At 51.4% G+C, this 26,310-nt stretch overlaps 1 protein-coding gene and 1 pseudogene across 2 annotated transcripts; one reads left to right on the top strand and one right to left on the bottom strand.

Moving 5' to 3' along the window:
• Positions 1-1,211: 1,211 nt before the first annotated feature.
• Positions 1,212-16,075, bottom strand: THEMIS2 (thymocyte selection associated family member 2). The gene is made up of 6 exons (XM_080655173.1): positions 15,956-16,075; positions 13,685-13,825; positions 10,803-11,204; positions 4,917-5,983; positions 2,728-2,884; positions 1,212-2,235 (listed from the first exon to the last, which is right to left on the bottom strand). Exons 1-6 carry the CDS (start codon positions 16,047-16,049, stop codon positions 2,180-2,182), a joined length of 1,917 nt encoding a protein of 638 aa, XP_080511299.1. The 5' UTR covers positions 16,050-16,075; the 3' UTR covers positions 1,212-2,179.
• A 1,310-nt stretch (positions 16,076-17,385) lies between these two features.
• LOC308242688 (large ribosomal subunit protein uL24-like) lies at positions 17,386-17,849 on the top strand (annotated as a pseudogene). Its single transcript has one exon. The product of its transcript is annotated as a large ribosomal subunit protein uL24-like (transcript).
• The last annotated feature ends 8,461 nt before the right edge of the window (positions 17,850-26,310 follow it).

Below are 26,310 nucleotides of genomic sequence, written 5' to 3'. Positions count from 1 at the left end.
AAAAATATGAAGGGGTGTACCAGTAACTTATGTATCCCAGTGTATCATCCTGTGTACTCGGGGCATGGGTGCTCACTTTGGAGACCACTGCTCAAAGGGAATTCCTGTCCCCATTAGAATGCCCTCCCCACTGCCCAGTGGCTTATTCCAGAGGTAAAGAAGCCAAAAGCACCCTGAGGGCGGTGTCTGCCTTTGGTCCATTCTCTGCTGACCTTCATTGCTCTGATCAGACACACACAGTTGTGATTTTCAAACATGTTTTCCTTTCAAGCCTAGCTTTCCCCATTGTGAAATTTTTTCATTTCTCATTTGGCCACTCAGAAATCCCCCCCCCTTTTTTTTTTTTTTTTTAATATATTTTATTGCTTTTTTACAGAGAGGAAGGGAGAGGGATAGAGAGTCAGAAACGTCGATGAGAGAGAAACATCAGCTGCCTCCTGCACACCTCCCAGTGGGGATGTGCCCGCAACCAAGGTACATGCCCTTGACCAGAATCGAACCTGGGACCTTTCAGTCCGCAAGCCGACGCTCTATCCACTGAGCCAAACCGGTTAGGGCAGAAATCCCCTTTTGTAGGAACTGGTAGCCCACTTCTCTATCTGCCCCCCCCGCCCCCGCCCCCCTTTTTTTGTGATCGTGCTCAATTTGTTGCCAAGCTTAAATGCAAAGTGAAAACTATTGGTGTTTTGCATGTGGGCTTGGCTCCTAGGGGCTCTGTGCCAGGGAGAAACTTTTCGGTCTCACTTTGTTGCTTATTGCTTGTCCAGAATACTCTTCCTCAGGGTCCTCCTCTGCAGTTTAGATTATCTTTCTGGAGGAGGGCATGAGAACCGGGTGGGGGGAGATGAGGATGGGGTGCTAGATACTTCACCTGGAAAAACCCATGCAGTGGTGGGAAGGCCAGAAGGCCTGGGAAGTGCAGTAGGTCCAGACAGCCCAGAGGGATGATAGCAAGCAAAAGGATGACAAACTCGGGTGTAGTTCCTAGAGTCCAGGAATTGGAAATTTGGCCCTCACCTCAACTGGAGACTCAGATCACCTTGTCTGCCTCCTGTCCTCTGCTGACCAAAGTCCCACCACTTCAGGAAATGAGGCCTCTGGTCTTCCCTACTGAACAGGCCTACAAGACCTTGGAAGCTGAGTTAAACAGATGATTCCATGGATAGGAGACAGTGTCGACATGTGGAAAGAATATAGGTTTGATATTGGTTAGTAATAATGATACATGTTTATCAAGTGTTTATTATGTCCCAAGCACCGTGTTAAATGCTTTACAAAAGTTATCTGATTTGATTCTTAAAACAGTCCTGTGAGGTAGGTAACTTAGTTTTATTTTACATGTGAAGAAAGTAAATCTTAGGTTAAAATAACTTGCTCATAGTCATAGCTGATAGGTGGTGAGCTGGCATCCTAACCCAGGTTCGTGACCAGTCTGCCTCCTGAAACACTTGATCTCTCAAGCTTGTTTCCTGATCTTGAAAATCAGGCTATTGTCTACCTCAGAAACTTGAGGACTTAAATAGGTTTGTAAAGGATCTTGCACACAGAATAAGTAATGTCTTGTCATTTTCCCAGAAGCTCAGGTGTCCTTTTTATTTTATGGTTCTTGAGTGAAATAATCTTGGGTAGTCACCTACAACTGTCATGTGCTAGGAGCTGCAGAGAGGAGAAAGTCCTGGTATCCCAGGAGCTTAGAGCCTTGGCAGGGGAGAGGGAGGAAGAGTGGAGCAGGAAGGGGGCCAAGGGGGTGGCAAACATAAAGGGCTCTCAGTTCAGTGTGATCAGGATTGAGTCCCCCTTTACCAAGAGGCAGGAGTCACGGTGCTGCCATCACCGAAGTTGGTGGTTTTGATTCCTTTCTTACCGACCAGTGAGACAGCTGGTGTAGGGGACACAGGATGGAGTAGAAACAAGTTGGCTCTTCTGGACACCAACACTGAGTCAGGACATCAAGTGTAGGGGCTAGGCCCAAACAAGCCAGCCCTCAGTGGCAGAGACCTAGAACCCGAGGGAAGCTGGGACTGTGTCCATCCCATTTCCGATCGGTCCCACAAAGCCATTCCCTGTCCGCGGTTTGGTTTCTGTGAGACTGTCCAAGGTCTTCTAACGGCTTGTAGCATTGGCTGGGACGCTGGATTCCCTGAGAAGCAGCAGTCAGGAAGCATGGTTCCTCTGGCATCTAGAGGGTTTTCCGAAAGTGCTCAACTACCTCTTCGTAATCGTGTTCATCATCATCTACAAAGGAGTCCAGGTCAGTGAGGATCTGTCCTTGAGCAGGTTCCTCCCCCCACTTTACCACTTTAGGGCACATTTCCTTGCCCGGGCAGGGAAGGGTTGGTCTGAGTGCTCTAAGGTTCTTGCTAGCCTGGAAACTATAAATTCTTCTGACTGAACACTGCAGACATTCCCCCTATATGCCTTGGGGACGGAGGGCAGTGTGTTGAGAGAGGAACTCATTTTCCTTGCCAGGGCTCTGTGCAGACAACAAGCAGGAACTGGGCCCAAAGTCACTTCCATCAGGAACCAAGGCTGGGAGAGGGACAGTGGGGACCCTTCAGCCTAAACCCCCACACACACACACCATATAGGCTTGACCATCCAGCTGGGACCGCAGAAGGGTCTGCCTGTTGGCAGAGCCTTGCTGAATGTTTGGTCAGCAGCCTCAGAGCATCAGAGTAGGAAAGGTAGAAGAAAGGACAAGGGTGAATAGGGGCTGACAGGGCTTACCTTGATCCAGAATGTTGGACTTAGTGGGCTTCCGGCCCTTCTTGTTGGCAGAAATATTGCTGTAAGTATTTGATCTGCCCTCTGTGACTGCTGGCAGGGTTTTCATCCTGAGTTTGGGCAACAGGGGGGGCCGCTGCTCTGCTGGGGCTTGAGAAGACTAAGTGGGAGAAAAAAGCAGAAGTTAGCAGGGTCCCAAGAAATAGAGCAGCAGAATCCATGACGTGTAATTTCCTTCAAACATCACTTCCTCTGTTCCCTTCTCTACCTCATTTTCAGGGTAGGGCTTCTCAGGACCCCAGGGGTTTTTGCTATAAGCACATGAAATGTTCTTTGGCAGGGGAGAAGGGGGCCAGGGTGAGAGATGATACGATTAGAGGCTAGAGACAGTATCCACATAGGAGTTTGGTCACCTGTTGCTGAAGTCACAAAGCCTCAGAACGGAGTGCCAGGGCTGAGGAGTCCCAGAAGGAAGAGGACTTTCATTGAACTCCCTTGTGCCTGATACTATATGCATATCTGCTCATTTAACCTCAGGTGACGCTCTGAGTAGTTGGTTCAGTCCCCAATTTACACATGAGGAAATGGGCTCAGGGAGAGTATGCCATGTCAGACCTCACACGGGGACCCTAGCTGGACCAACACTTGGGCCCAGACCATGTCTGTCACCTAAAGCTGGTGCTCTTTCCACCACACTGTGCTTTGGAGAACATGTATAGCTCCCTGATCAGCAAAAAGAATACTAAGACCCAGAGAGGAAAAGCTGCTGGATCAAGGACTACAAGCAGGAACTGGGCCCAAAGTCACTTCCATCGGGAACCAAGGCTGGGACAGGTCAACAATGGCCCCTCTTGAGATATGACCTCTTTCTGGACTGAGACCCAGCGTCCATTTTTTTGAACTTTCTACCCACACAGTGCAAACTATGAGCAGAGCATGGTAGTTAGCTGTTCAAGCCCGGTGGTCAGACCCCATTTTAAACCCCCTTTACCACTTGCTAGCCAGGTGATCTCAGGTAAATTACCTCCCAGCACTCTTATTTTCTCCTCAGTACAAAGAGTATCAGTGGCCACCTCAGAGGGAGAACCAGGTGGAGCAATGCATAGGTGCCTACCACAGAGCAAGCACCCTGCAGGTAGCAGCTAATGTAACACAGTGAGTGATGTTATCTCAGGTTCACCGATGAGGAAACGGGTGCTCGGAGTCCAGGCCACAAAGTGAGTAAACTGGGACAACAGTCTTTCTGTCTCAGTGACTGGTTCTGTCCCCCTTATTGAGATTCCTTTTCATTCATTTCAGCACTCCCTGGCATTTCTCTGCCCACTTTGGAGTGGGTGAGGTCCCTGCACCCACAGAACTCTCATTCTAGCCAGAGAGACTCGGGTATATCTAATTGAAAACTACGTGTGTGTGTCTCCTCCCCCTCCCCCGCCAACTCCCAAGCTACATCCAACATGCAGGGTGAATACACAAGAGGGAGGACTCACTGCCTAGGAGGAAATCTGAGCTGAGCCTTGCCCGTGAGCCTGAAAGAAAGAAGATGCCTGGCTAAAGGGTTGGTGTGTGTCAAGTCCTAGCATAGTGAGGGAGTGTCAGGAGCCTCTGTGGCTGGAGTGTGGACTTCAGAGTGGGTGGGGGAAGGGGGACCTGGGAAAGTGAGACTGAGGTCAGCTTAGAAGGGACCCTGATGCTATGTTACGGGGCCTGTATTACCCCCTGGCAATGGGGAGCCACTGGAGGTTTCAGAAAATAGAGCCAAAACCCATTGGTGACCAGGGAAGGATTTGGAAGGCAATTCTGACAGCAATGGAAAGGGTTGAAGAGGCTGCTGAAACAGTTTAAGTGAAAAACGAAGCTTGAACTAGAGTGACATCAAGGGTAGCAAAGAGGCAAAGCACAATGACCTTGGAGTCAGTATGCTTATGCTCCAGTTCAGGCCTCCTGTTTATTAACTGACTTTGGGTGAATCTCAGGGTCTGTGAGTCACTTTCTCAACCATAAAACATGGTAACCACACCAACGTCAGGATTGTGAGGATGGAGTAAGAATAACAGGTGCAAAGTGTGCAAGTTTATAAACTGCAAGTTCTATACAGTTGTAAGAGAAATGTGATGCTAGACAAGGAGAATGGCTGGACTTGCAGTGATCACAGCAGGTGAACCTATCCCCGGCCACTTTGGTTGTACTGGTACCTTGATGCTTCTCTCCTGGCTGCTCTGTTTCTTCTGCCCACTGAGGTCCTGGCGCTTCGGGGGCCTGGGTGGGGGGGACTGGGTCTCAAAGGCAGGTAACTTTCGCAGGTGATAATAGAAGACGTCTGTCAGCTCCTCCACTGTGGCTATGGGGAGAGACGCAGCTGGCTGGCCTGGCTGCTCCTCGGCCTCCACAATAGTCAGGTCCAGCCACCGGGGAGGAATCTCAAAGGACATTCCAGGCTCAGAGTCCAGGCTGACCACCAAGAAGGGTTCCATGATCTTCTCCTCCAGCCGCAGGCCCGGGAAGAAGGTCAGAGGGTCAGCAGGATGGCTGGTGTCCTTGGTCACCACCTTGACCTCACAGGGCAGTGGGAACTGGGCAGTCAGATCTGCCAGGCTATATCGCCGGCCATCACTCATCTCCTCCACGAAGCCGCCAGAGAAGTACAGGGGCAGCACAATCTGTTCTTGGTCCTCTGCCTCCTCTTCACATTCTTCCTCCTCAGCCTGGTCACTGAGCCGATGACACACCAAGATGTCTATGCCCCTGCCCTGAGCCTCGTGGGCCTGACCAGACCCCACCACCTCCAACCTGTCTCCCATAGTCAGCGAGGTGAACCCAGGGATCTCCATCTCATCCCCCTCACAGTCCTGCATGGCCACCACCCGGAGTGGCTGGCCTGGCTGGAGAGCGCTCAGGATGTCATAGGCCGTGAAGAACTCTCTTGGCCGTCGCCGCAGTTTACCCTGGTAGGCCCCAGAGACCAGGAAGTATCTAGGCATCTTTCGGCCCTTGGATGAGGCTAGGACCCGCCAGGGTGGCGAAGCCAAGCCATAGATGCAGAGCTTCTGGCCTTTCCGCAAGGAGTTCACCCAAGGGCTGAGGAAGATGGGGGGCCCGTCTGGAACTTCTAGGATCTCTGTGGTCAGGGGGTAGGGGCCTCCCCGGGCCAGGACCTCACTCAGCAGCAGCGGTTGGATGAAGTGGATGTGTTCAGAGGAGGCGGTGACATCCTCCACGTCGACCTCCAGAGTAGAAGGGATGTTGACGATGGTCCTGCGCACTGTGGAGGAGAAAAGTCAGCTCAGTGGCATGGCCACACCCACCTCAGCAGTGCACCCTCCACCCCCAGCAAAGAGATCTGGGCCGGCTGACCTCTTTCCTGTTCTGTCCTTTCTCTCCAGCCAGCATTTTCCTGCTGTACCAGATTCCTTGGCCACCCTTGTCTCAAACCTTTTTTTTAAAGTTATTTTAGAAATTATTAAACATGTATGAAAGTAGACTAGTATAGTGACCCCCCATGTACCCAGTTTCAACACTGAACTCAAAGCTCATCTTTAATTTCTACTCCCATCTACCTATTCCCCTCCACTGAATTATTTTGAATCAGAACAATCTTTGACTATTTCAGCCCCTAAAAGAAGAGATGGTTTAAAAATTTTAAAGCATAACCACAATGCCATTACCACATTGAAATAATAATGATTATTTGATAATTCCTTAATACCAAATATCCAATCAGTTCAACCACTTTTTAAATTTTAATTGAATTTTTAATGTAATTTTATAAGCTGCCTTTCCAAGTCCTTTCTGGATTTAAATAAAGAGATCAAATCACTGACTAAATGACCTTGGGCAACTTGTCTCCTCTCTGGATTAGTACCTGGTAGGTAAACTCCAAGGGTGACTGTGATTATGAGGCAAACTAGCCCACCCACTGTATTGTCTGATCTACCCCACATAGAAGATGGAGCAGGCATAGCCTCCCATTTTGCAGATGAGAACACTGAGGCTCAGAGGGGGTGATGATGACTTCCCTCGGTCACATTTTTGCGATTTTTGCTTTGTGCTAGATGAGCTGATAATGGGTTGAAGCTAGAAGATGGGCACGTGGGGGTTCATTATACTGTTTTGTTTTTTTCTTCAAAATATTTTATGGGTTACCTGAGCTGCCTCATTATCCAGCATAGCCTGCCAAGCCCTCCCACCCCACCATTAAAATCCCTGGCTCCCCAGATGTGGTCTCTTATTGCCCAGGGCTCCCTGGGAAAGAGCTAACTTCAGTTCCTGAGGAGGAAATGCTCAAGATGAGCCTGAAATATCTTTTACGGGAAAGCAAGGAAATCTATTCAAGACCACTAAGGTTTGTCAAAAGGATTTAGGGGCCAATGTAAAACAGCTTCCATGGCTCCCCCTGGCCAAACTGAGCTAATCTGAGCTTCCCAGAAAATTAACAATTTCAGTGGATTGAAACACTGAAAACATTTCATCCCTGAGTTCATAGTGATAAAAAAGAAAAAACTAAATCACCCATTGAAGGATGTTGAGGAGCCAACCCATTCTTTTAAAAACTAGTTAAAAAAGGATTTCTTAGTCTCAGTGCAGGCTGGTGGCAGGGTTGGTGAAACGAAGGTAGAACCTGGCCACTTGGAGGCTGAGCCTGAGTGGAGGTGAATGTTCCCGGGACCTCTACATATACAAACACAATGTCCTGTATTTCCTATAAACTGGAACCAAAGAGTAGATGAAGAGAGTTTTCTCTTTATGCAGTTTCCCATGAAGAAGGAATGACGGGATTAAAATAACACCATTGCAATTTCTAATGAAATCATGGATCTAGGCAGTGGTCATCAACAGCAGGTCATCACACTGGCCCATCCATTGTGTTATTTGAGCTCCACCTCATGGCAAGGCTGGTGCTCAAGTTAGTCAGATGGGTGGCAGACACAGCCACGCGTGGATTCCTTGCCCCACACCTAGCAACCGGGACAAACTGTGCCTCCTGCATCTGTTCAGGCCTCTAGAGCTAAGTGCCTGTTTGCAGGTGAGCAGAAAGAGCTAACAGCATGCCGGAGGTTGTTATCTCTAGAAAAGCCTGCCTGCAAGTTGCCCCCTGCTGGTGTGCAGGAATGTGGATTTGGGGAGGGTCCCCACCATTTCCTGATAAGAGTGGGTCACTGCCTAAGCTGTACACACAGTGTGGTTTAACCTGAACACCTGCTTTCCTTCCCGGAGTCTGGAATCTTGGTACATGCTAGGCAGAGGATGCCTCCGTGATCAGGCCCAGTAAAAACCTTGGGCGCCGCCCTAACCGACTTGGCTCAGTGGATAGAGCGTCGGCTTGCGGACTGAAAGGTCCCAGGTTCGATTCCAGTCAAGGGCTTGTACCTTGGTTGCGGGCACATCCCTAGTAGGGGGTGTGCAGGAGGCAGCTGATCGATGTTCCTCTCTCACTGATGTTCCTAACTCTCTATCCCTCTCCCTTCCTCTCTGTAAAAAAATCAATAAAATATATATTTTAAAATTTTTTAATAAATATTATGAGACAGTGGAGGAAATTCAAACACCTGGTGGTTATTATCACCATGTGCTAGGAGTTATTGTTCTTTCTTTTGATGATGGTATTGTGTCTGTTCAAAAAAAAAAAGTCACAAGCTTCTGATCAGGTAGCTCAGTTGGTTAGAGTGTCATCCTCATACACTAAGTTTGCAGGTTTGATCCCTGGTCAGGGCATATACTAGTACAAATATCAACTGATGAATACATAAATAAGTGGAACAAGTCAATATCTTTCTCTCAAAATAAAAAAAAAAAAAAGATGACGTAGGTAAATGCGGCACTGGAGTCCTCCCACAACCACATCAAAATTGCAACTAAACTACAGAACAACCATGATTTTGAACCATCTGAAATCTAGCTGAGCAGAAGTCCTACAACTAAAGATATAAAGAAGAAGCCACGTTGAGACTGACCTTGTGCCTGAATGGCTGGACAGTGTGCAGAAAAGTGGGGAGCTATTTCATTTGGAACTGAGTGAGGAGGAGGAAGACAGCCTCCCTGAGACATCTGTTGTGACCAGGTCAGGTGCAGTGAAAATAGGGTTACTACTGAAGAGGATGATTACAAAGAAGGAAAAAAGTATGTACCCAAACTCAAGCAGTTTACCAAAAATTTAAAAAGTCAAAGACTTTACCCAAGCACTATAATATTAAAAAAAATAATAGCAAGGACATTGGGCCAGTCTCCATTCTAAAGCATCAGTCCAGCCCTGTCCAGCATGGCTCAATGGATAGAGTGTCAGCCCGCGCACTGGAAGATCTCAGGTTCGATTCCCAGTCATGGAACACATGCCTGGTTTGCAGGCTCGATCGTGCAGGAGGCAGCTGATGGGTGTTTCTCTCTCGATGTTTTTCACTCTCCTTTCCTCTCTCTCTAAAAAATCAATAAAAACATTTTAAAAAATAAAAAAATAAATCATCAGTCCAATCAGAAAACAGGAGTTGTTATCCAACAGAAGTACAAAGACATGAACGTCTATGTAAACCCCAAAAAGCGAATGGTCACCAAAGCCAAAGAGCAGCTCACGCTTCCGGAAGTGCTGATTGATATCATCCATCAGACCAAGTGGAGCTGGAGAAAAACTGGAAAACAGGCCGGGGAGAGCCTTGTGGTGCACGGCCAGGAGGACCTGCCATGAGTGTGGTCAGATATGAACTGGTAAGTGCTGCTGCTGCGTCCTGTTAGCTGAGATCGTGGTTAACGATGCCTTGTCAGGAAGGTGATCCAAACAGAATCCTAGCCAGGGTCTCAGCAGATTAAGGACTGCTTGGTGGAATTGTTAAGCATGGTGTACTGTCAGATAAAGTGTTCTTAAACACTTCAGTGTCTTGGGGGGGAAAAGTCACATTTTAAAATAGAGACACCTTTTTTTTTTTTTTAATATATTTTTATTGATATTTTACAGAGAGGAAGGGAGAGGGATAGAGAGCTAGAAACATCGATGAGAGAGAAACATCGACCAGCTGCCTCCTGCACACCCCCTACTGGGGATATGCCCGCAACCAAGGTACGTGCCCTTGACCGGAATCGAACCCGGGACCCTTCAGTCCGCAGGCCGACGCTCTATCCACTGAGCCAAACCGGTTTCGGCTTTTTTTTTTTTTTTTAAGAGATACATATTGGAGTATTTTCAAAAGAAATGTTATGATACCTGGGGTTTGCTCTGAAGTAATCAGGTGAGATGGGGTGGGGAGAGGGGGGCCAGGGGGAGACCAAACAGGATCGATAATGAGTCGACAATTATGATGTTGGGTAATGGGGCCATGGGGGTTGTTATATTCCTCCCTGCTTTTGTAATGGATTGAATTTTTACATAGTAAAGTAGGGTTTTTGGTTTTGTGTTTTGTTTTCTTTTAATATGTCTTTATTGATTTTAGAGAGAGGAAGGGAGAGGGTAGAGAGATAGAAACATCAATGATGAGAAAGAATCATTGATCTGCTGCCTCCTGCACGCCCCCTACTGGGGATCCATCCTGCAACCCCAGGCATGTGCCCTGACTGGGAATCGAACCAGTGACCTCTTGGTTCATGGATCAATGCTCAACCACTGAGCCTCACCCGCTGGGTGTAAAGTATTTTTTAAAGATTTTTTAAAAACAAGGCAAAAAAATCCCCACTTGGCTCTGTTGTCTGCCAGCAATCCTGACTAATTGCTCTTGGTAACTGCCAGAAAGCCGAACCTCAAACTCTGGCCTCCAGGGAAGAGGCCCCAGGTGCCATTATTCTACCTCTCTCTGCTCAGGCTCGGCCTGGATGTTTCTCTGAGCAAATGGTCAAGGTGTCACTTGGTAACACTGGTCTCTTTGACCTAGCTGCTAGTGCCTCACAACCCAACTTCACCCAATTTTATAAAATCCCGGGGACCTCACTCTCAAGTTATCCCATTTTCCTATCTCCTTTACACCTACTTCCCACTCTTTGAGAATCTATTCTGTAAGCCACCTGGAATCCCTAGGCTATGGGCCGGGGTCCTCCATCAGAGCTGCTCCCCAGGTCCCCACTTTCCCTCCCCCACCCCCCACCCACCTACCCCGACCACTCACTGTGCATGATGGCTAGGATCTCATACTGGGGCCTCAGGATCAAGGAGCGCCAGGGGAAGGCGGGGCAGGTGAGCAGGAGGTCCCTCAGGGCCAGGGCCTGCAGCAGGGTCCGAGGGGCACCAGTCTCCAGTTCCCAGAAGGGCCCCTTCGTGGACAGGGGCAGGTGCAGCACCGCCACCTGGGTCTCCGTGCCCAGCACGCATCGGGCGGAGCAGGTCCCGAGGTACATTTCCACAGACTTGAGCATGAGGGGCTGCTCCTCAGGCACCACCAGAGCCTTTGTGTCAATTCTGCGGGTCGACATGAACCAGATGGGCAGCTGCTTGGAGCTCTGGGTGACAGCAGAGAGCAGTTCCTCCAGGGTTCCATAGCTCTGGGGGCCGGTGAGGGGGCTGAAGAGGCCTGGGGGGCACAGCAGAGGGTGTCAGGGGGGCAGGCCTGGGTTGGGTCCAGGGTTCTATGTACCAGGCCTCAGTCTGGCCAAAGAGAACCCAGATTCCCCCGAGGATAAATGCCAAGGACAGGCCAGCATCTGGATACCCGGGCCGTAGGGTTGAGAAAGGGGAGGCAGCAAGTGACCACGTGTGAATGGACAGCGAGGGGCCGAGTGGAGATAGTCCCTCTGACACACAGGCAGACAGGGGACAGAAACAGAGAACAGAACAGGGACCTGTTCCCCATAGACACACTGACAACTGCCACATTTTCCTACCTCCCGACCCCACCTGCCTCTAATTTTGCCAACTTTGCCTCCAGAAACCTCACCACTGCTCCAATGCCACACTTCCAACACCTGCCAGCCCCATCCTGGGGCAGCGCCATTGTCCCTCTTTCCCAAACTAGAGACCCAGGAGCCACTGGCCAAATGAGCCCTGACATTCCCCCCACCCCACCCCCCTTAAGTGTCTGCCAATTCTGGCTGCTCTCACCTCTCTGCCCCTCCCCCACCCCATCCAATCTTGCCACCTGACTGCCCTAAACTAACCCCTCATCTGGACATGGCTCCTGAGACTTTCCTGACCAAATACTCAGCAAGCACCCAAGCTAGGAAACATCGTACAGACCCGGACTGAGGGCCATTCTGCAAAAGCACTGGCCTGGACTCTTCAAAACGTGGCTGTCAGGACAAGGAAAGGCTGGGGAACTGGCCCAGCCCAAAGGAGACCAAGAAACAGAACGGCTGCCTGCACTGTGTGACCTGGGACTAGACTCGGGACCAAGGGGGAAAACTGCTACAGAGGGCTTTATTAGGGCAGCTGGTGAAACTGGAATACAGACCTGGGTTAGGCACAGTGTTGTACCAATATTAAATTTCCTACATTTGATCATTAAACTAGTTTTGTGAGCCTATGTCCTCGTTTTTAGGAGACACACTAAATAATGGGGGTAATATTTAGATGTAAATGGCATCATTTCTGCCATTTACTCTCAAATGGTTCAAGGAAAATATATACATAAACACATACATATATAGTGACATGTTCATACGTGTGTGTGTGTGTGTGTGTGTGAAAAGAGAGGAAGGGAAAGAGAGAAAGCAAATATAACAAAATGTTTAGCAATTAGTGAATCTGGATAAGGTGTACAGTAGTTCTAGCAAGTCTTCTGTAAATTTGAAATTATTTCAAAATAAAAGCGAAATCCTCAAATACAAAACAACACATCACTTTCATATTTAAAACCCTCACTGGCTCCTCAGTGTCTTCAAAATAAAGACCTAGCCGAAACCGGTTTGGCTCAGTGGATAGAGCGTCGGCCTGCAGACTGAAGGGTCCTGGGTTCGATTCCAGTCAAGGGCATGTACCTTGGTTGCAGGCATATCCCCAGTGGGGAGTGTGCAGGAGGCAGCTGATCGATGTTTCTCTCTCATCGATGTTTCTAGCTCTCTATCCCTCTCCCTTCCTCTCTGTAAAATATCAATAAAATATATTTAAAAAATAAAAATAAAAATAAAGACCTAAACGTGTCTGTGCCCCTCACAGGCCCCCTTCGGTCTGACTCCCACCACCTCCCACCCCATCTGGAACACACACCCTCACCTATCCTGTTTGGGCGATCACAGTGACTCATACTAAGAAACAGCTCCGTGCCAGGCCTTCATGCATGGCAACTCATGCAAGGCCACTCATCTCATCCTCACATCGCGCCTGAGTGCCCCCGGCACCGAGGAGGAAGCTGAGGCCCAGAGAGGTCAGGGGAACTGACCACGGCCACAGCTGGTGGTTGCAGAGCGGAATTCCTGGCCAGGCTGCTGGCTTTAGCATCGGGCCCACTGTCCACCACACTACACACTTCCCGAAATAACTGAGCTACCTGGGGTTTCTGGAGCCCCAAATGCTACTCCCTCTGGCTACTTCTTCTAGGGAGCCTTCCTCCAACACGGGCCACCTCCTCCGGGAAGCCTGCCCAGACCCCTGAGGCAGACCACTCCCGCCAGAGGCCCCTCTACACTTGTGCCTATTTCTGCTGCTCTTTCTCTCACTGCCATCGTGGTAACTCCCCCGCCCAGAGGGCTGCCCCTGGTTCATCCTGAACCCCAGCCCCCAGCACAGAGCCTGACACACAGAGCGTGTCAATAATATTCAGTAAGTGAATGTATGATCGAACACAGAGACAGGCACGTGGACAAAGACCTGGAAGAGAAAAATCCCTGCCGGGATGCGATCAGAGAGATGGGCAGGGAGAGGGCGCAGCCAGGCCAGGCTCCGGGCATCAGACCACCCTGAGGACATCCTGAGCCTTAGGGCTGGGTGACGCGAGCGTCACATGTGCTAACCCAGAGGAGTGGGAGTGCGTGCTGGAGTCGGCAAGCCCACGCGCGTGTCTGCAGGTGTGCCCGGAGGGTGCCAGGACACTCGGGGAGACAGAGGTGCCAACCTTACCTTTGAAGTTGGGGTCCAGCTCTATGGTCTGGCCTGTGCTCGGGTTCTCACAGACAGCCTTCTGGAGGCGAACCTGGGTGACCTTGATCAGGTCCCCTGTGGAGAGGCAGCACTCATTCCCACAGATCTCGTAGACAGAACCTGCGGAGACACAGCCTCAGTTTCCCCGTTCAGCACGGGCCAACACTGGGCAGCCTGTGCCCTGTGCTCCCATCAGCCCTGCCCCGTCACACCTGTGCACACGTGTTCCTGCTGCCAGGAATGCTCTTCCCTGTCTTTCCCTACTTGGCGGCCACGGGCTTGGCTGCCTTAGGCAGCGCAAAGGCCGCCTTTCCCTTCGCTGGATGCACCTTCTGTGGCACATCCTCTGGCCTCTGCACATCCCCGTGCCTCCTGAACAGCGCTCGGAGCAGGCTGGACCAGCTTAGCGTCGGCAGCGGCCCAGGCCTGGCCTCTCAGTCCGTGCTGAGTCACGTGAGTAAATAACCGGTGACTGCATCCCCGCAGTGCAGTTAGCTCATCAGGCCCAGGCCGGGGCGGTGGCTTCCCACCCGGGTGCCGCTTTCTTCTTCAGATGAATTGTTTTTCAAGGAAGTACCGGAGGAAATGGAGGGCCGCCGGCAGGGTCCTGGGCGTAAAAGCAGTGTCTGGAACATGGAAGGTCTCGGTAGAGATCTCTCTCCCACACGGAGTGCCCAGGCTCTGCGTCCTGCTGGCGACCGACGGACAGCAAAGTACAGTGGGGCCAGCCTTGAGGCCATCAGACCGCCCCACCCACCCCACCCGACTGCAGCCCCGCAGGGCCTGCACACCAGCCCTGAGAAGCTGTCAAAACCTCTTTCCTGGTCCCCAGGGGAGTGCACACCGACTCACAAGCACACAGTCCGACTGCGGTTCGGGGCTGGGGAGCACAGCGCTGCATGTGTGTCATTGCATGTAAGCCCATGATGGCCCTCGGAGGACAGGCAGCTTCCTTTCCCAAATGATGGAACTGAGCCTCGGCGGGGCTGCAAGGGTGGCCCGAGATGACAAGTAATAAGAGTCTAATTGGGACTTGAGTCCAGGGTGTTTGCCTCCAAAGCTGCAATTCCTAACCCCTTCCAAGTGTCTGGGCCAGCACCTGCCCCATCAGCATCGCCACCTGTCCTCCACACGCACCCCCACCTCCATACCCATCTGCTTCTGACCCTACCCTAACGCTGGTCACTTCCCACCACCCGGCTGAGGCAGAGTGATGAAACCAGGTGTTGTGACACCCAGTGAGCAGGAAATGTCCGGAACAGAACAAACAGAGCGGAGCGCCTGCAGAAGCCCCCAGAGGTAGAGTCAGGATTGGAACCCAGATCCGTCAGATTCCCAAGTGGACCTGGCCAGACCTGCCCCCTGCGTGGCCCTGCCTATGTCCCACCCTTGGTCCAGGGCCCACCGGGCCTCAGAGCACTGACTATCCGGGAAGCTGCCGTGAGGGGACAGAGAGAGGGACAGGACAGCCAGGGCACCAGGAATTAATTTGCTCTCTAAGGAAGGAGCCCCTGCCCCACCCAGTGTCTTGGTTCCCTCTCTCCTCCACTTTCTCCTTCCCCATTCTGTCTCCCACAGCTCCTCCCTCACCCTCCACCGCCGGCGTTTCCCATCTGCTGAGCAGCCGTCTTCCCCCTTCCACCGCCTGTCAGTCCGGGCCCCCGGCTCTTTCAGGTAATAGTGACTGGGCCGGGCCGCTGCTGTGCACAGTGAGCGAGGCGGCCGGCCAGGTGAGCGGACGCGCGGGCGTGCGAGGAGCGGGAGCCAGGAAGGCTCGCAGGACCAGCAGCCGCGCAAACCGGGAACGGCCGAGCTGCTCGGATCGCCTACCGCCTATTGCAGCCCAGCAGGGACGGAGGTGCGACGGCGGGACGTGTAGATGGGTGTCGGGGGGAGTGGGAGCCCCACGGAGCGGAGGGCGGACCGGCACGGAAGGATCAAGCAGCAGCTACGAGCCAGGAGCGCCCTAATGCCGCGGCCGCACGCCGGGCCTGAGCAGCCGTCCTCTCCCTTCCACCGCCTGTCAGCGGTTCCACCGGGCCGGGCTCGGTTCGCTCACCTGGATGTCTGAGCTACCCCGGTGGAGTGCGGCCCCAAGTCACACAGCTGGGGCGGAGGCACGTCGGGGTTCGGAGCGGGGCGCCCTTTCCCGGGTGCCTAACGCCCCAGCAGCGCCTCTGCCCCCCACGCGGGGAGAGCCTGGCCAGGACGGCCGCGGGGGCGGGGGTGGGGTCGCGGCCCTGCACTCACCCTGGAAGTAGACGCCGGAGCAGACCCGCAGCACCCGCGGCAGGGAGGCGGGGTCCAGGGCGCAAACGAAGTCCTGCAGCGACACGGGCTCCATGGTCCGCGAGGCTCGCCGGACGCGGACCGAGTGGCCGGCGCCCGCGCTCCGGTCGGAGCCGCAGCCCCGCCCCGCCCCGCCCCGCCCTCGGGGCAGCAGCCGCAAGCTCTTGGGCAAGCCGTGTCCCTCCGGCCTGCTTCCGCTTCTCTAGAATGGGGTGCAGTGCCTGCCTGTCACATGGGTGGCACGATATGCAGGGTCCAGAGCAGGGAGGCTCTGGGTCAATAAAGCAGGTCCCGCGGCTGCAGTCGTCAGCGCTGGACCCCGTGGTGGGAGGGGGACACGAGGAAGTGAAGCCCCAGAGGCTCCCTCCACCCCCCCAACCCCCCACCCCCGTACCCCTCACCTCCGCACCCCCCACCCCACCCCCACCCCGTCCCCGGTTAAACAAGGAAACGCGCCCGCCTGGTGTGGTCCTGGGTCTCACAGGAGAGACACAGCCCTGCCCTTTGGGTCTGCGGGGGAAGATGCGGCGTCAGGTCTCCTGAATCCCTCTCCCGGACACTCCATGGTCCTCTACTGACCGGACTTACCTGCCCAGGACGCTCATGCCCTTTGGACAATTCTAGTTGAAAAGTCTTCCTTGGCCCTGGCCGGTTTGGCTCAATGGACAGAGCGTCGGCCTGTGGACTGAAGGGTCCCAGGTTTGATTCTGGTCAAGGACACATGCCCGGATTGTGGACCCAAACCCCAGTGAGGGGCGTGCAGGAGGCAGCCAATCAAGGATTCTCTCTCATCATTGATGTTTCTATCTCTCTCCCTCTTTCTTCCTCTCTGAAATCAATAAAAATATTTTTTAAAAATAAAATAAAATGTCTATATTGAAGATTTTAAAAAGCTTTACTTTTAAAAAAATCTTCCTTGGGCTAAAGGGAAATCTACTTAGGAGAGAGTCCAATCGCTTCTCGTGACCCCACAAGAAGAGAGAAAGTTTTTCCATTTCCCTGGACCTCAGGAGTCAGATCCACAGAGGTTCAGATCCTAGCTCCTTGTCTTGTTTGTTATATAACTTTAGGCAAATCACTTCGATTCTCTGAGTTTTAGTTTCCCCATCTATAAAATAGGGGAAAGAATCTTGGCTTACTTAGCTGGTTGAAAGGGCGAAATGAGATGATGTAGGCATTATGCACAATGCTTTACTTCACTTTTTGTCACTACAAAAGTAATAGATGACTTCTAATCAGAAATAATAATTAAAGTTTAAAATAAAAGGAATAAACCCCAATTAAAGACATTTGACAAATAAAAAGAGGACAGGCATTTTTTCCCCACCACCAAAATATATTTACTTCTAAAATTTGCTGTGGTGGCCATCGTAGGAGCGCCAGCGGTCAAAATGAGGTTCAATCCCTTTGTGACTTCTGACCGGAGCAAGAACCGTAAAAGGCATTTCAATGCACCTTCCCACATTCGAAGGAAGATTATGTCTTCTCCTCTTTCCAAAGAGCTGAGACAGAAGTACAGTGTTCGGTCCATGCCCAGCCGAAAGGATGATGAAGTTCAGGTTGTTCGAGGACATTACAAAGGGCAGCAAATTGTCAAAGTCGTCCAGGTTTCCAGGAAGAAATATGTCATCTATGTTGAACGAGTGCAACGGGAGAAGGCTAATGGTACAACTGTTCATGGGGGCATTCACCCCAGCAAGGTGGTGATCACTAACTAAAGCTGGACAAAGGCCGCAGAAAGATCCTTGGACATAAAGCCAAATCTCGCCAAGTAGGAAAGGAAAAGGGAAAATACAAAGAAGAAACAATTGAGAAGATGCAGGAATACAGTAATCTTATACACAACTTTCATTAAAAACTTAAAATGAAAAAATAAATAAAATTTTGCTGTGTTTCTTTCCACTCAATTCTGCCTCTGTGTGTGTGTTTTACAGTAAAAATAGTAGAGATTTCCCATCCATCCCTCAGCCAGTTTCAAATTCCCCCAATGCTACCATCTCACATAATCATAGATTTAAAACTAAGAAGTCAACATTGCTGAATTACTGCTAACAAAACTGGAAGCTTGACGTGGATTTTATCTGTGTTTGTGTTTTCCGGGTCCAGAACCCCACCCAGGATTCCGTATGGTATTTAGCCATCGTATGTCCCGTCTGTAACACGTTGCCAAGCTTTCCTTGTCCTCGCAACCTTGACAGTCCTGAGGAGCGCTGGTCAGGGGTTTTGCAGAATGTCCCTTAGTGTGTGTGTGTGTGTGTGTGTGTGTGTGTGTGTGTGTGTGTGTGTTTTCTGATGTTTTCCTCATGACCAGCCTGGGGCTGTGGATTGTAGAGGCGGGTGCCACCAGGATGAAGTGCTGCTCCTCTCGTCACATCCTCTCAGAGGTGCACGTGGCCTCCCACATGACTTCTCACTGTGAGAGTAACCTTGATCCCTGGGTTTAAGATGGAGTTTCCAGGTTTTTCCATGTGAAGTTGCTATTTTTCCCCTCTCCATACCCTGTTGTTTGGAAACAAGTCACTAAGTGCAGTCCATAATCAGGGGAGCCAAGCTGCACCCCTTGGAGGGAGAGCATCCAAATAAATTACCTGGAATTCCTTTGTAAGAAAGATTTTATGCCAATGTGGACTCATGTATATTTTTTAAAAATTGATTTTGAGAGAGAGCAAGGGAGGGAGAGAGAGAGAGAGAGAGAGATGTGGGAGAGACACCAGGGATGAGCCTGCAACCGAGGTACGTGCCCTTAACTAAGATTGAACGACTGAACCCGGGACCTTTCAGTCCATGGGCCTATGCTCTCTGCCCATTGAGCCAAAGCAGCAAGGGCTCAAAGGGCATATTTCAGTGGTGCTGACAGGGTAGCCAGCCTCCAGAGGACATGATAAAATAAAGGAGCTGCGGTAAACAGAGGCCTGCAAGGGCCCAAGAGGCGGGTCTGCTAAGAGAGATGGCACAGGGGTCATTTCTAAAGTTTCCAGAAACATCAGCAGATGTGATTCTCTGAGCACCTACTCTGAGCAGGCCCTGTACAGCCATTTGCTCACTTAATTCTCCCTACAATCAGGTAAAAGAAGCACTGTCATTCCCCCTTTACAGGCGAGGAAACGGAGGCTCAGAAGAGTGAAGGGAGTTGTCTAAGATCATGCAGTGAGAAATGGAGATGCTAGGATTTGTTATTGTTGTTAATCCTTACCCAAGGATATTTTTTCCATTGATTTTTAGAGAGAGCGGAAGGGAGGGAGGAAGAGAGAGGGGAAGAAAACATCAATGTGAGAGAGATGCATGGATTGGTTGCCTCCTTCATGTGGCCCAGTTGGGGGCTGTGGATCAAACCTGTAACCCGGGTATGTGTCCCAGACCAGGAATCAAACCCATGACCCTTCCGTGCATGGGCCAACATTCTAACCACTGAGCAACCCAGGCCAGAGCGAGAGGCTAGGACAGTGGTCGGCAAACTCATTAGTCAACAGAGCCAAATATCAACAGTACAACGATTGAAATTTCTTTTGAGAGCCAAAATTTTTAAACTTAAACTTCTTCTAATGCCACTTCTTCAAAATAGACTCGCCCAGGCTGTGGTATTTTGTGGAAGAGCCACACTCAAGGGACCAAAGAGCCACATGTGGCTCGCGAGCCGCGGTTTGCCGACCACTGGGCTAGGATGTTAACCCAGCTCTGCTGAGCTTTTCCTGCAGCCGCAGAATGTGGCAATTCTTCCTCTCCGCCCTACGTGTGTCAGCAGACCATGTAACTGGCAGACTTCTGCGCAGCCCAGCGTTGCCTGGAACTGCAGTGAAGGATGAGGAAGAAAAAGACAATTGTATACCAATAACAAGGAACCAACGGAAGCTTTTTACAGCATAGATAAGTGTCACGAACAAAATATTGATCAAAAAGAGCCAGATATCAAAGAATGTCTGCTCTATGATTTCATATTTATAATGTTTCAAAGCAGGCAAATTAAAGTTCAGAGTTTAGAAATGCATAGTTAGGTGATAACTCCATAAAAAAAAGTAAGGAAGTCATTGTTCTAAGAATCAAGACAGTAGTTACCTTGGTGGAGGGTTTTGGATTGGGAAGAGGCCCGTTGAGGCTATATGCAGAACTGGCAATGGTTTATTTTTTGACTTGATGCTCATTCTGTAATAATTAGTTAAACTGCGTGTTTGTTTTATGAATGTTAATATGTGCGTAATACCTCGCAATAAAAATGTTCTTAAGAATAAGTAAAAGAAAAAATACAGGGAAACAAAGACTGTAAAGACAGGCTTTAGAAAGAGAGCTGGGCTCACATCCTGGCTCCTCCACTTCTTGGGCAGCTGTGCGGCCTCCAGCAGTTCCTTAACCTCTCTGAGCCCCAGGTCCCCTCTGTACAAGGGGACTGAAGGGAGCCGGGGTGTCAGTGAAAATGATCGTGTAACACGGTCACGTGGGCACATGCCAAGTGCTCAACCTCATTGTTATTTCCGGGGCTTCCTGTGCCTCTGACATTTCTCGGAGATTCAGGTCTCACGTGCTTCTATTTCAGGAAAATGAGATTCTGAGTGGGAAACGATCTTCCTTGCTGTTGCACAAAATGCAAATGGAGGGACTGGGAAGCCCTTTCCACTTCCGCACCCTGGGAGCCCTGGCCTGGGGCTCCCCCTCCCCGGGCAGCCAGGGCCGCCAACGTGGCTGCCCACCCCGGGCGCCCCCGCCCCCGACGAATTGCTTCCGAAAGGCGATGCCGAGACTGCGGAGGAGCTGGAAGAGGACCACGAGCCAGATGAGACCCTGCGGAGAGACTCTGGGTCTGAGGAGATGTTTCCGGAGGATCCGGTCCGCTGCCTGGAGCCACTTTTTAAAAAAATATATATTTTATTGATTTTTTTACAGAGAGGAAGGGAGAGGGATAGAGAGCTAGAAACATCGATCAGCTGCCTCCTGCACACCCCCTACTGGGCATGTGCCCACAACCAAGGTACATGCCCTTGACAGGAATCGAACCTGGAACCCTTGAGTCCGCAGGTCGATGCTCTATCCACTGAGCCAAACCGGTTAGGGCTGGGGCCACTTTTGATCTCTCTCTCTCTCTCTCTGTGGCTCAAAAAATGTCCGGGTTTTCCAGGACAGCCTGGGGGTCGGGACAACCTCCTTCCCGATCCTGGTTCTTCCTGTGCCTTTGAGACGGAGAAGTTGCAAATGGAGCAGCAGCAGCAGGTCCTCCAGGGGCCTCACAGGCTGTCAGGAGGGATGCCAGGGCTCCACCTCCACTTCCCGGGAAAGATCTAGATGGTTCCTGCTGCATTGACCTGTCTTGGTGGGAGACGTTTGAAAATTCAATACTGTCTGATACTGTCTGAACTGCTGATTTGTTCTTTTCTTTTTTTTTTTCACCTAAAAAACCTGGCTGGGAGAATTACCCCTGCATCGTCTCAGGGAGAGACCCTCAGCTTGCAACTGTGCCCCGAGCTTTCCTGGCTTCCTTCGGTCCTCACTCGGACACCAGCGTGCAGATGCAGGTGGCCGCCCCCTCCGGCCGCCTCTGCTAACTGTCCCCTCATCAGGTCTCGGTCTCACGGTGGAGGAACGATGCCATCCGGAAAGCTGCACCCGGGACCATTGACGACTGTCTTGTTTTGACATGCGCACTGCATACAAGATGCATGACTGCGGTCGTGTAAAAGCAAAAAACAGCTGAGCGGGAAGCTCCGGTTCACACAGAGGTGGGGGGTGGGGGGTGTGGGGGGTGGGGGAGGCGGTGGGAAGGAGCCGGAGGAGGAGGCCTGCGCCAGCCCCAGCTGGAGGCCTCCTGTCAGCCGCCAGGCCCCGCCAGCGTTTTCAGAATCTGAAGGAGAATGGCTCGGCGCCCCTGGTCCCAGCAGCTGGGCGACTCAGGCGGACTGGGGACGAGTGTGGACCCCTGCCTGCTGCCGTGGCACCCTACACGCTTGCATGCGACATCACGTGGCCTAGCGTTTCCCAGCAACATACCAGGGGTGGGAGGTCCTGCCGGAGTTCCCGCCCCCTTTCCAGGAGGGGAAGGGACCCCGCATCGACATGACTCGGATGGTGGCGGTTACAGTGACCTGCTGTTCACTTCAATGTCCACCACCTCGGCACCAGCACCGTGGACAGCGCGCAGCCGTCAGGAAGGTCAGGCCTGAGGCCTCTGCTCCTAGCGGGTGAGATGGGCCGGGCCTCTGCTTGCCGGTCCCCTCAGGCCGCCGATCCCCACAGCCTGGGGGCTTCCATGGGCCCCCGTGGGCTCCTTCTCTCAGCACAGCCCTGAGGGCTGCTCTGCGGTGGCCTCGGACATGCCCCCAGGCAGTCTGTCTGTCAGGCGTGGACACCGCTGGGTGAGAGGGCGCCCGCCAGACACACGCCCACCTGCGCCCAAAGCGGTGGTCCCTCCCTCTCTCCAGAGTTGCCTTCTCCCTGGGAGAGCAAGACCCCCCCTCATGCAGAGCCTCCTGGGGAGACAAGTGCAGAAAACTCTCAGGATGAGGCCCTCGGCCCTGGGCACCACCGGGGCTTGAAAGGTGATCTGCTGCCGAAACCGGTTTGGCTCAGTGGATAGAGCTTCGGCCTGCGGACTGAAAGGTCCCGGGTTCAATTCCGGTCAAGGGCATGTACCTTGGTTGCAGGCACATCCCCAGTAGGAGGTGTGCAGGAGGCAGCTGATTGATGTTTCTCTCTCATCGATGTTTATAGCTCTCTATCCCTCTCTTCTCTCTTCCTCTCTGTAAAAAATTAATAAAATATATTTAAAAAAAAAAAAAAAAGAAAGGTGATCTGCTGTCTTTTCTGTTTTCTAGATTTCTGTGTCTAAAGGTCATAGGAACAGCTCCCTACCAAGATCCCCAGACCGTGTGGAGTCTGGAGGGCTGCTCCCTCCCCTCGCAGGTTGTCCCTGGTGAGGAAAGTCACTCTGGAGAAAGACACTCACTGTCCTCCAGGAGGCAAGTCTGGTTGTGAGGCTGGGAAGGACTGGCGTGCTCTGGTGTGATGGGGAGGGAGCATCAAGCCTCCTTGCTTTCTTGACCTTGTGAAGCAGGGAGCGGACAAAGGGCCTTCGGGTTGGGAGGAGGATGAGAAGGTGGGGCAAAGGGTGAGGGGAGGGGGAAGGGATGAGGAGCAGAGAAGAGAGAAGGGGAGGGGAGCGGAGGAAAAGAGGAAGGAGAGGATAGAGAAAACCAGGGCGGGGATCCAGGGCCTCTGGGAAGGCACAAGGGATGCTGTCAGGAAGGAGGGGGGTCCCAAGACACCTTGTCAAGATCCGTAGGGGTGGCCCCTGGGAGTGTTGGTCAGGAGCTGTTCAGGCCTGGGACCAGGCCAGGTTCCCAGGGTCAAGCTGAGGAGGAGCAGAGCCAGAACACAGAGTGAAACCTTTGACCTTGGGCCCGAGGAAGTGGTTTTGAGCCCAGAGAGAATTTTTACCCCTGAGCCTCCCAACTGGGACGGGGAGGAAGCCAAAACTGTGAGAGAAGCGACGGCAGCACCCGCCTGGCCGCATGGCGGGAGCAGAGAGGAGGAAGTGGGCCCAGTTCTGGGAGGGGGTGATGGTGGCTCCAAACACTACAGAACCTCTGTGTCACTTCTGGGTTTGGGGGAGTGGCTACAGCCTTTCAGCAGAGTTTAATGAAAAGTTATCTCTTTCTGAAAATATGAAAAATGGAGTTACCATCTGATCCAGCAATCCCACTTCTAGATATATATTCAAAGGAATTGAAGGCACGATCTCGAAGAAATATCTGTGCACCCGTGTTCGGAGCAGCGTTATTTACAACACCCAGAAGGTGGGAGGAACCCGGTGCCCACCAACAGGAGGACAGATAAACAAAACGTGACATATTCTCACAATGAAACAGAATTCAGCCTTAAAAAGGAAGGAAGGCCGAACACCTGCTACCACGTGGATGAAGCTGGCGGGCATTATGCCCAATGAAATAAGCTGAAAGGCAAGTACTGTGTGATCCCACTTCTATGAGGCGCCTCGAGTGTCACTATCACAGACAGACAGCGGAAGGATGGCTGCCAGGAGCCGGGAGGAGGGAGCACGGGGAGCTGTTGTCTGCCGGGGACTGAGTCTGAGGTGCGCGATGAAACATCCTGGAGCACAACCATGCAAATGTACGCAACACTGCTGCACTGCACACTTAAAATGGGTCAGACGGTAAATGTTACGTTATGTGTGTTTGGTCACAATCTTTAAAAAAGTTAGCTCAGCCTGTTTCTAATACCTAATGCACAGGAGTGGTTATTCGCCAACAATGATCTGACTGGTATTGAGGTCCAGATTGTAAACAGTGTCCCCCCAAATGGAAGCAAGTCTGTGCAGTGACATGTTTGCTGTTGGGAAGTCCCATGTCATCCTTATTCCAGACCCCTTGTGTGGGAACATTGGGACCCTCCTCTCTGTCCCCGGTGCACGGCTCACTTCACATGCTCAGCTCGCTGCAGGGCTTCCATTCTTGCTTCTGGACACTCATAGATCTTTTATTTTTTTTTTTAAATATATTTTATTGATTTTTTACAGAGAGGAAGAGAGAGGAATAGAAAGTTAGAAACATCGATGAGAGACATCGATCAGCTGCCTCCTGCACGCCCCCTACTGGGGATGTGCCCGCAACCCAGGTACATGCCCTTGACCGGAATCGAACCCGGGACCCTTCAGTCTGCAGGCCGACGCTCTATCCACTGAGCCAAACAGGTTAGGGCACTCATAGATCTTTTAAATGTGGGGGGAGGGCATGCTTCTTGGTTCTGGAAACTTTCTCTCTTTCAGGAACTCCTTTTAGTTGTATGTTGTGTCTTCTGGACCAATACTCCATTCCCCTCCCCGTCTGTTCTACTTTCTAGGAGATTTCATAGATCTCATCTTCTAAGCATTTTACCAGTTTTACTAATTTCATTATTAGCAATTTTATTTTTCAAGTGTGTATATATATATATATATATATATATATATATATACATACATATATATATAAAATATACATATTTGTATTGATTTCAGAGAGGAAAGAGAGATAGAAACATCAATGATGAGAGAAAATCATCAATTGGCTGCCTCCTGCATGCCCCACACTGGGGATGGAGTCTGCAACCTGGGCAGGTGCCCTGACTGGGACTTGAACCATGACCTCCTGGTTCATAGGTCTATGCTCAACCACTGAGCCTCGCAGGCTGGGTTCAAATATATACTTTCTTACATGTTCCAGTTTGTGAAAGAATATGATAAAGGATACAGATGAACACCCAGGGGAAGAGACCCCTAGGTGAGGTCTGGGAGGGTCCTGAGTGTAGGAGCTTCTGTCCCATGGAGTTGGGTGTGTCAACCTCCCAGTACGTGGGTGTGTTTGCCCACTTGAAGGTCTTCGAGGCCTGGACTATTGGGATTTTATGGAGGCTTCCTCACATAGGCATGACCAATTATTAACTCCATTTCCAGTCCCTTTCCCCTCTCTGGAGAAGTGGGGATGGGGAGAATGGGGCGGGGGGGCAGGTAGGGAGCTGAAAATTCCAAGCTTCTGATCCTGGCCTGATGAATCCCCATCCAGGAGCTCACCCAGAGTCACCTCAATAGAACAAAAAGATGCTTCTAGTGCTCTTATCACTTAGAAAATTACAAGTGTCTTATTTTTTATTTATTTATTTTTTAGAGAGGAAGGGAGAGGGTGAGAGAGATAGAAACATCAATGATAAGAGAGAATCACTGATCAGCTGCCTCCTGCACACCCCGCACTGGGGATCGAGCCCCCAACCTGGGCATGTGCCCTGAGAATGGAACCATGACTTCCTGGTTCATGGGCCAATGCTCGACCACTGAGCCACGCCGGCTGGGCTACAAGTGTTTTTATGTATTTACTAGAGGCCCAGTGCACAAATCCATGCACCAGTGGGGCCCCTTGGCCTAGCCTGTGGGATCGGACTGAAACCGGCTCTCCGACATCCCCTGAGGGGTCCTGGATTGTGAGAGGGTGCAGGCCAGGCTGAGGAACCCCACCGGTGCATGATTGGGGCTGGGGAGGGACATGGGAGGTTGGCCAGCCTGGGAGGGACCGCAGGAGGGCTCCAGGGTGTGTCTGGCCCATCTCACTCAGTCCGGATTGGCTGGACCCCAGCAGCAAGCTAACCTACTGGTTGGAGCGTGTGCCCCCTGGTGGTCAGTGCACGTCATAGTGAGCACAGTTCAGCAGCCTTAGCATTCATCAGCATATTATGCATTGATTGGTTGAATGGATGACCAGATGACCGGACACTTAGCATATTAGGCTTTTATTATATAGGATTTATTGTTTACATACATTTTTATTGATTTCAGAGAGGAAGGG

This window comes from Plecotus auritus, assembly GCF_963455305.1.
Source record: "Plecotus auritus genome assembly, chromosome: 2".
NCBI classification, from domain to species: domain Eukaryota; kingdom Metazoa; phylum Chordata; class Mammalia; order Chiroptera; family Vespertilionidae; genus Plecotus; species Plecotus auritus.
Note: the sequence above shows the minus strand (reverse complement) of the source record. Positions and strands in the feature narration are given on the sequence as shown.